The sequence below is a fragment of the Poromitra crassiceps genome, assembly GCF_964638095.1.
Source record: "Poromitra crassiceps genome assembly, chromosome: 6".
NCBI classification, from domain to species: domain Eukaryota; kingdom Metazoa; phylum Chordata; class Actinopteri; order Beryciformes; family Melamphaidae; genus Poromitra; species Poromitra crassiceps.
In genome coordinates this window covers 15,680,501-15,690,787 of record NC_139627.1, presented here as the reverse complement: position 1 = coordinate 15,690,787, position 10,287 = coordinate 15,680,501, and the positions used below count along the sequence as shown (strand labels likewise).

The 10,287-nt window shown below is 41.7% G+C and overlaps 1 protein-coding gene and 1 long non-coding RNA gene across 2 annotated transcripts; both read right to left on the bottom strand.

Annotated features, from left to right (window-relative positions):
- On the bottom strand, nucleotides 1–5,886 carry rpl17 (ribosomal protein L17). The gene is made up of 6 exons (XM_083639568.1): nucleotides 5,780–5,886; nucleotides 5,529–5,569; nucleotides 4,654–4,788; nucleotides 4,253–4,351; nucleotides 1,762–1,953; nucleotides 1–616 (listed from the first exon to the last, which is right to left on the bottom strand). The coding sequence occupies exons 1-6, from the start codon at nucleotides 5,817–5,819 to the stop codon at nucleotides 569–571; spliced, it is 555 nt and encodes a 184-aa protein (XP_083495694.1). The 5' UTR covers nucleotides 5,820–5,886; the 3' UTR covers nucleotides 1–568.
- A 1,634-nt stretch (nucleotides 5,887–7,520) lies between these two features.
- Nucleotides 7,521–10,057, bottom strand: LOC310778240. Its single transcript, XR_014552764.1, has 4 exons — nucleotides 9,805–10,057; nucleotides 9,187–9,204; nucleotides 8,986–9,058; nucleotides 7,521–8,897 (listed from the first exon to the last, which is right to left on the bottom strand). It is a non-coding gene; the product is annotated as an uncharacterized lncRNA (long non-coding RNA).
- Nucleotides 10,058–10,287: the final 230 nt, after the last annotated feature.

Genomic DNA, 10,287 nt, shown 5'->3' with positions numbered 1-10,287 from the left:
GATAGTAAAAGCATCCCTCTGTTTATTTGAACATTCTTCACATCAGCAACAACTGGATTAAGGTGGGTCCACAACAAAATCAAAGCTAGAAGTCTATCAGACCTGAACCACATCATTTTCTATACTTTTCAATTTCAAAAACTAAGACTGGGAAGTGATCAAATGCATTGACATTCTTCCAAACCTGCCTAGGAACCCTCTAGTAACTGCTGTCCCATTGGAAGTGTGCTTGTTAAGTTGGCAATATATTTAACTGCCTGCAGCTCAGTCCAAAAAAGATGCAAGGCCCTAAAACTCAACCGTGCACAAGTGGATGATTACTAGTGAAACTGTGACAAGTAGATTATCACTGGTGAACCTGTGATACAAGTAACTGCTTAGGAACGGTTTCTCAAAGCCAGTAACTAAACACACTGGAAACCACTGAAGGAAAGAGCGCTTATGCAACTGGCAGCTTAAAAAAAAAAGAGCTTGTCGGAGAGGATGTCTTTTCTTAATATATCCACAAAGTAAAAGAAAGATACAAGAGACATCACTGTCAATAAGAAATGTCCACATTTATTTTCCTTTACTCCCTTGACATCAGTTTCTGCTTCTTCAGCTTCTTCTGTGAAACCTGCAGAACAAAAGTCAAGTTATTAACGTGTCAATCTAGAAAAATACAGTTAGGTTTTAAATGGAGTTGCTCAGGTTTTTTTTCATCAGTTCTTTTCATGGCTAATTCAAAGGTGTCCTAAGTCATCATCATTGCAACCATATGTACCAAGAAGTCCCATAAGATCTGGAAGGACAAAATTCAACCATCTTCAATCCGTGAATGAGTTTAACTTTCCTATTGAAATAGGCAATGCTTTTCTGCAGGCCGGTAGCCAGAACAAAACGTCAGTATTAGGGATGTCACAATATATCGCGATATCAAAACGTGACAATATGTATTGTTGAGATGAAATCTCATATTGTGAGAAAAAGAAGCTGAACATGGTGGCACTGATCTGCATCTGATTGCATGTTCGCTCTCCTTTTCATTGCTTTGTTTGAACAGACAAGGGACGTTACAGAGGATGAAAATTGTGAAATTACTTAAATTAGCGTGGAGGATGCCCCCTCAATTTACAAATCGATCGCAAAAAAATATTGTTAAAATACCGTATCGTAAACCGAGTGTATCGTGACACCCCTAGTCGTTATTGTACGTTTCTGCAAACCACAGTTGTAGAATATGAACCAAAATGATGCATAATCATGTTTCTACATGCGCGTATATCAACGTAATACAGTCTGCTATTGAAAGACTGCAGTGGCCAGTAAGGGTGTTGCGGTCGGGGGTGGATGGAGAGTTGTAAACACTTTCCTTTCACACCGGAGAGCCGTGTTCGATCCCCATGGTTTCCAAAGTCTACATTTCAACCGTCAAGTCACATTTAACTTTGCTATTTAAGCCTAACCGAAACCACAATCCTAAACGAGTACCGGTAGTTTTATTTGCGTTTTAAGGTTGGAAAGGTGGTGGTGAGGTTTTGAAATCACCCGCCATTTTGCTTCAAATTTACATTGAGATTGTAAGGTTTGAAGAAACGCAAAACGCCACGTTTTAGAAACGTGCAATGCTGATGTTTTATTCTGGTGATTGGGTTGATATTCTGGCGTTTGACTGCAGACTACAATGTGTACTGTTGAGGGAAAAAGTCATCCACAGATTGAAGGTTGACTGAGTTTGCATGAATGGATCTCACTATGTAGTGTACTCCGTTGTGTGCGTACCTTTTTCTTCTGGGCCACTTCCTCCTCGGGTTTGGGAACGATCTGCTCCTTCTCGGTGAGGATCATCTCGATGTGGCAGGGGGAGCTCATGTAGGGGTTGATGCGTCCGTGGGCACGGTATGTGCGTCTACGCATCTTTGGGGCCTTGTTGACCTGGATGTGCTCAATGACCAGGGAGTCCACGTCCAGACCCTGCAACGTGTGCATGCAACCACAGCAGATCAGAAGCGCATACAGCCTGGAATCTGCAGCATGTTCTGCATATCATGCATTTGCTGTAACTTCACATGGGTTTTGTCTCAGTAAGTTCTACTCCTATTTTGTAGGGGTGGGGGAAAAAATCGATACACCATAGTATTGCGATATTTTGCCTGACGATATTCTATCGATATTTGGACGAAGTATCGATATTACGGTACTTTTTTTTTTTTTTTTTTTGCAGGCATGCCATGCCAGGCCACCGGGCATCTGCCCGAAGCGCCCAATGTTGCAGTCCACGCCTGCAGTGGCATATTGAGTCCAGAGAAGCTTAATAATGTAGCCTACATGTGGGGCAAAAACAAAACAAAACAAAAAAACACTGCATGTTTTACTTCCGGTGAGGTCAAGGAAAAGGTAGGAAAAGGAGTTAGACAATATATCGAAATACCGCAATATTCAATATATCGCAATACTATCGTATCGTGACTCAAGTATCGTTTTAGTATCGTATCGTGGGCATCTGGCGATTCCCACCCCTACTAATTTGCACAACCTAATAATGCGGTAATGCAGATATCGCCTCACACCTTCGACTTTAAAGGGCCACCTTGTTGATTTTCAAACAGCTTTGTATCATTAAAGAATGGGTAGTATATATGAAAAGGTAACACTGTTTAACTTCCCTCCATCCAGTTTTGCCATGGTGTCACCATCACTATGTCTCTCAACCTTCATTCACAGTACTTCCTGGGCCAAATGACATAAGTACTGCGTATGAACGGGGAGCTCTCAGTCCAGGCAAGACGGAGGGAAGTTAAACATTGTTTATTTGCATATACTACTGATTTTGTAATGATGCAAAGCTGGTTGAAAATCGGCAGGAAGACGACAAAACCGGCGGACATACAGTAATTGTAGTTCCCAGGCTAACATGGAGATGTCAGTGCTTCCAATTGGAATTAAAAACTCAGGTCAAAGTATTCTTGTTTTCCAAAGTCTGGGTTTCAGGTTAATGTTTAGTGGATGTTAGGGGGGGGGGGGGGGGGGCGGTTCTGTTGGCTCCGTGCCTGCCCCTCTCTTAGGTACGGGGGCTGTTTTGTTATGGTCATATTAGTCAGTTAGAAGCTTACTTGTAAAAGCAGAAACAACTATGGGTGCAGAGAGGAATGCCACTGTCCAACATTTTGATCATACGAAACACCGAGGAGCTTTTCTCAGGAGGCACCATCACAAGGCACACGGTAGATTGCTCAGATTTACAAGATTATTTTCATGCGTAATACAAAGGTGTCCTAAATGGTCATCATTGCAATCTCTTACATGTGAATTAAAAGGGAAAAATACCCGAGTTACTTTGCTCCTCTTTTGAAATAATGCTAACCTATCATCAGTCAACATGCTACAGTGTTAGCATGGAGCACAGGATCTCCCAGAGACTTGGTGTCCAATCAAGTTCTCAATTTATAGGTGAACAGGACAATCTCCCCAAACCTAATTTACTTCACAAGATTAGAATGAAATCGACCTCATCCAAAACAAACTGAAAACGGCGGTGGAGTAAGTTACTAGTCAAGTCATCTGGTAATGCAGACGACTACGGTAATATGACTCTGGGACAGACGGCCGATACGTCGGGGTTTTCCGCTGTATAGTCGATGTCTGCGTCAAGACTTATTGCGTCAAGGTTATTGTTTACAGTCCAATTCGTGCGAGATTGGAGTTGGAGCTGATCCAGGTCCAGACGACATATTGGCTAATAATATAATAATAAATAGCTGCATATAAGACGTCGCCTGACCTCAAACAATGACGGAAGGGGCGTGACATCGTCTCTACAGCGGAAACCCAGACATATCGGCCGTCTGTCCGAGTCATATTAGTCGTTTTGACATTTTGATTTGTTTATTTAGACGGGACAGTGCAAAATTAATGGACACAAAGAACATAATCAGAGTGTAAAAATTGCCGGATTTAGCACGAGACTCGTCGGACTGATAAGACTCTGGGTACCAAGATTGCAGTCCAATTGATCTATACTTTTTGTAGGCATCTTAGGTCCATATGACATTTCAGCTAATCTCACAAATGGATAACTCCATGCGAGACGTCGTTGGACTATAAACAATAATGAAATAAGTGGCACAAAGTCCACTCTACACCGGTAATAAAATCCATGATGTATCAGCTGTCTGTCGCAGAGTCTTATTAGTCGTCAGTCAGACTCTGGGAGCGCAGATTGCTACTCAAGTTGCCCGAAGCTAAGACGTCAATTTCAGCCACTTGAGCATACCTTCAGCTCAGCGTTGCTCTCAGCGTTTTTGAGCATGTGGAGGAGGAACTCGGCACTCTTCTTGGGCCAGCGTCCCTGTGTCCATCCAAACTGCTTGGCCTGAAAGAAAGAAGAAAGAGACAAATGTTTGCACCGAGAAGGAAAACCGCACCAAGGACAGGAACTGTTTCGTTTGGTGAATTCATACAAGCTGCTCAGATAAGAGAGATTACTTTTCATGTTTAAACTCAAAGGTGTCCTAAGATGGTCATCATTGCAACTTTTGAAACAAGAATTGACTGATTCTGTGCATACAGACAGGATATTCCAGTTTCCCTTCCATTTACCAAAGATTCACACTTCTAGGCCATCACCTAACGCCCAGGTCTCTTGGATTCAGATTTGTTTAAACCAGAACTCACCTGGGCACACCTTCCAACACCACCGTTGTAGCGACGGAATGGGACACACTGGTGCTTGACGGTAACATCCCTCAGGTACTTGTTGGCCTTGCGGATGTGCATGCCCTTGATGGCCTGAGCTGTCTCACGGGTGTTCTGATAAAAAGAAAAAAGAGGCACAACTCAGAATAATGACTAAGGACAGGTTCAAACTGCATGGCCTTTCCAGCTCAAGTTGAGAAAATGTCAGTACCGTTTGCTGGTTTTGCTGTGAGTTGTCAAAAGCAAACTTAAATGAATGGAGTTTATTGGCATATAGGGTTAAAGGCCAGTGATTGTCCATGTTATTTATCCCTCATAGGTAAACTTCTTGCATACTGTACTAAGTAAATGCTTAAATACATGTTAGACCAATAAAACTGAATTTACACTGTGACTGTGCAAATATAGATATATAGATGTATTTGTCCCACAGGAAATTTGTTTTCACAGTCTGTACATGTTTCATGAACATTGATGATCACATGTTACATTTTCCAAGAACATGACGATATTATGCATAAATAAGCATCTTATTTAGGACATTAGAGGTCTACAGTAGGTCATACATACGCACATGTCTAACCGTTGTAAAAGCTACAAATCACGAGACACGTTGGATTGCTCAGATAGATACAAAAGATTATTTTCATGGGTGATACAAAGGTGTCCTAAATGGTCATCATTGCAATCTTTTACGTGCCAATTAATATGAAGGATTCACAGAGAAGCACAAATCTGAATCAGTGGTTTGTTTTCCATCGACTAGATGTTGAGTATGCATCAACCACCTTAACAGTTTTGTTTAGTATATCAATGCATCAATAGTGGTGGGAGTTACCACCGTGATATCTTACCTTGAAGTGAACCCGGAGGTTGGAGCCCCTCGACTTGCATGCTAAAAACACAAGAGGAGGAAGTATATCAAAAGACCGGCAGTGGCATTTAGTAGAGAGACAGATGCTGCCTATTAAGTTTGGTAGCTCAGTTTAGTCTTTATTTATTTTCATGTGTAAATCCAAAGGTGTCCTAAGAAGTCATCACTGCGACCACACGACGTCTCTTAACGTTCAGCCAAGCCGACACACAAACTACACCAATGACTCACATTTAGTCGGGTTCTCGGGGTCGAGGGAGTAGCGGACCATTTTCAGATATCTGCAAGACAAAACGAGAACATTTCCATTTGCCTTGACGTTTAACAGACATGTCAGTGCATGACATCTGTACCATGACTCGCCATCGCAACGTTAGCTCCGTTACTTAGCATACAGTCCAAACACCGGAAGGACTAAAATGCAATTTCACGAGTAAAACCAAGAGACCAAGTCATAACCACTCTGGCACACTGACTACCTTCATCTTAAAACATGTAGTTATAGCTGCCAGCAACCGTAAAAGAAGCTAACGCTAGCTTGGTGTATCAGAACAAATATGGCTGAATGCTAATGCGCTAGCGTCCAGACCGGGTATATCGGAAATATAGCAATTTAAGTAGAATCTACACATCCATATACACATATATGACATCCATTAACATGTACTACCCCAATCTACGAAACACGGGGGTTTAAAGTGAAGGATGGCCAAGATTAGGTGAAGATTTAATGGCTATTCTGCTCCTCATATCCAGGAAAGCGCTCTCACCTCAGGCCGCACGCAGAGGAAAAGGAAGCGGAAGGGATTCGGCGAGAAGATATCGCGTGGAGTCTGGTGCATCGCGAGAGTTCAACCCCGCACACATACATGGACATGGATCACAAGCTCAGGGATGACGTATTTTTGTAGGCTTTGGTCAGATCCAGTCGCTAGCCAGGCTAGCCATTGTGCGTTCCGTTCCGTTATAAACAGCTGTTTACAGTGTCTGACTGCCTCTTTAGACCAGGCGGCCCAGCTTGATCACTAAAGAGATGGACATTTTGGGGGTCAAGCAATCTATTTATGCATCTAGAAGTAGTCACAAACCATCATATATTGAGTTAATACATACTTTTGACCAAATTTACCCTTCTTTACCTCAATTTTGAACCATGCCCGTAGACCTAATATTTATTGGTAAATTATAGAAAAAACATTAAATTTGACATACCATAATAATATTAATAGCAACCCTACACTGCTAATTATTACCAACATTTCACAACATTTAACTTATTTCACTACAAAATAATACTGTATGGTGTATGTGGTCGTTCTGCTTTTTGCATTCGCTTTTACCGTCGCCTGGGGTGATGGTCTCGATTTCGACTCCCATTTCGCTGTATGTAGAAAGAGAAACACAATGACTATATCCAGCTGAAGAACTATATGACATGGTTTCCTGTAGTAGTAAGGTGTCATTGCATATAGGATATAATAAAGGTGATGTACTGATGCGCTTTTCTTAACTGGAGTTTGGGGAACAGAAAAACCTTGTTTATTTTATTAATAAATTGAGTTAATACAATAAGCACAACACTACAGGTGGCTTCATAACAATAATAGAACAAATGAAAGTTCATGCATCACATATTCCATCATACAAGCACAATGTGCTTGATAAGTAAAGTACAAAATATGATGGGTGAGCTGTCAAATTGTACGGGGGAGTTAAATAGAAAGTATATCTTATCTAGAAAGTAAAATATAGGCTATATAGAAATTAGTATGGATATTCATGTGTACTCACAGAATGTGGATGATGTAGCCTATATTGTATACAGTATTCCTAATGAGTAATACATACTCTATAAAGTGCTATAATGCTGTTTTGGCAAAGAGCTCCAGCTCCAGTAACTGATGATGAATGATGACATGCAAAACAACACTTATTTGCAACACTTTTATTTGCATTTTATTTTGAAGGCAGAGACATTCTACCAGGAGTGAGTTTCCTCATTGCAGCTGGCTTCATCAATGGAGCCCCAGCTCCTCCTCTCTGGAGCTAAAACATCTCTCCTCTGGAGCTCCAGGGGGGAGGAGCCCAGTACTGCATCAAGCACCACTTGGCAAACTGTACAACCAAATCACAATACAGTTTAATAGTAAAACTTGATTATCAATTAAACATTAGATGAAGAAAGTATTCAAATATGCAGCCACAAATCATTCATGTCATAGGTAATGCTTGTTGTGACATAGTTACTTTAGTTAATGCCAGGCTTGAGGTAATACACTGAAGAGATGCACATTAATTGTGTCTTTAATATGAACTTGCCTTTGTTGATGTCAATGTTCATGTTAGTAAACTTTAGGGACAATATATCTCAATTTAATATATGTCAATACGGAGGCACAAAAATGTGGACCAAAGCAGCTCAGAAGGCAAAATAGAATACAAGGCGAGAAAAGGAGCTACTTGGAGTTTGAAAATAATATATTATTTAATGAGTAGTAATTGTATCTGCGTACTGCAAAGAGTTACAAACCAGAATACAGCTTCAATTTGATACGGGCAAACACAAAAACGCAAAACGTTTCAACCGTTGGTCTTCGTCAGGCTTACAGCCAGAAAAAATAATGGTGATATTAGTCTCACAAGCTCTCCATTTACTTTGATTACATGTGTGGTTGAACAGAAATAAGTTTGTTCCGCCTGCTGACAGTGGAGGGCGCTTTTCAAGTTAGATGCAGTGGTGTTTCTTCAGACCAGATGACTGAGTGAACATTTTCTTACAGCAGTCACACCAGTAGCCCGTTCCGGTGTGAATGCGTTTGTGTGTTGTTAGGTTACCTAACACATTGAAACTGCTTCCACATTGGTCACAGTGGTAGGGCTTCTCTCCAGTGTGAATGCGTTTGTGTGTTTTTAGGTCACCTAACCCACTGAAGCTGCTTCCACATTGGTCACAGTGGTAGGGCTTATCTCCAGTGTGAATGCGCTTGTGTGTTTCTAGGTTACTTAACTGACTGAAACTGCTTCCACATTGGTCACATTTGTGGGGCTTCTCTCCAGTGTGAATGCGTTTGTGTATTTTTAGGTGACCTAACTGACTGAAACTGCTTCCACATTGGTCACATTTGTGGGGCTTCTCTCCAGTGTGAATGCGTTTGTGTCTTTTTAGGCAACCTAACCTACTGAAAGTGCTCCCACATTGGTCACAGTGGTAGGGCTTCTCTCCAGTGTGAATGGGTTTGTGTCTTTTTAGGCTACCTAACACACTGAAACGGCTTCCACATTGGTCACAGTGGTAGGGCTTATCTCCAGTGTGAATGTGTTTGGGTCTCTTGTTGGTGTCTCTCTGTTTCTATAAAGACACAAAGAAAGAATTAGGGCAGGGGCACAGTGTGTGTGTGTGTGTGTGTGTGTTGCAACATCAGTGATATTTTTCTCACCTCTTCTGAAGAATTCATTTGGACAATGCTCCTCCCCTCCTACGTCAGATGTCTCTCCTCCCACCAAGCAGCTCTGTAGATACAGCAGGGGTTAAATTAAATCAGTCATATACAATTTCATTACAAATTGGAGTCTCAAACTCTAATTGAAATTGTACAAAATTGAATGGTATGTTGCTTAAAATGTATTGAGATAATCACCATAGGTTTGAAGGTAGGCTATACAAATGAGAGAGAGAGAGAACACAAAGGGTCATAAACCAAGGCTCCAACGGCGTGTTTTCTTACTTGGACATGCGCACATCAAATAGAGAGAATTTGGTATTGCATGGAATGACGGAGGTCAAGAGTGAGCGCATGCGCGAGAGAGAGACACATTTGATGTTCCTTTAATAAAGCATCACCATTACTTAAAATACAAAGTTAAAACTCACACGTGGCTGCAATGACTGACCGGCCCACACAAGCACAACGCCCCAACCCGCCTCACACACACACCCCACAGGAAACCACAGCAGCAACAAAAGTCCAACAGCAGAGAACAAAGTCAACCCGCACATCTCTGCTATGATAAAATCCCCCATGGCGCGCGAGAGGAAAATAGCGGGAGAGCGAGGCAGAGAGGGAGAGAAAGAGAGAGAGAGAGAGAGAGGTTGTGCATGCAGATGTTACAACCAGATTGGTCTATTGCCTTATCAACTCGTATTCATCACTAGGCTACTCAATAAACAAAGGAAACCATATGGTCCTCAATGATTCTAGAAGATAATTCCATATGATCGGTAGGCGGCGGGCTTATGCACTATATCTCAGCCTTACTTGGAGTCTTTGCGTTTCCAAAGTCGTCCTTGCTTGTGTGCGCAGTAGTTGTTGACTGGATGGGAGTGTAACAGCCACTATTCTGCGTTGTGTATTTGGATGTTATGATGTTGGCTGAATGACAGGCACACACCGTAGCTGGGATCACTGGGTTTACTTCACATGAAAAGACAAAAAAACACGGTGTCACACACCACTTCACGTCTCTCTCTCCACATATCTCCGGCAACAAGTTAGTGCAACTGCCATTTTCATTATACAATTCTAATGTACCGTAAATTCCGGACTATAAGCCGCACCTTCAAAGTTGACTATTTTTTTCTTATATAAGCCGCACCGGACTATAAGCCGCGGGTGTTTTAATGGTATTTTTTGTTTTTTTTACAGTGCACACAGTGTCCGCGGTGTGGTGAAAAGAGGGCAAGAGAGGAAATTAAAACAGAAGTGGATTTATAGTTAGAAAGAGTGCTAAAGAAGAGAGAA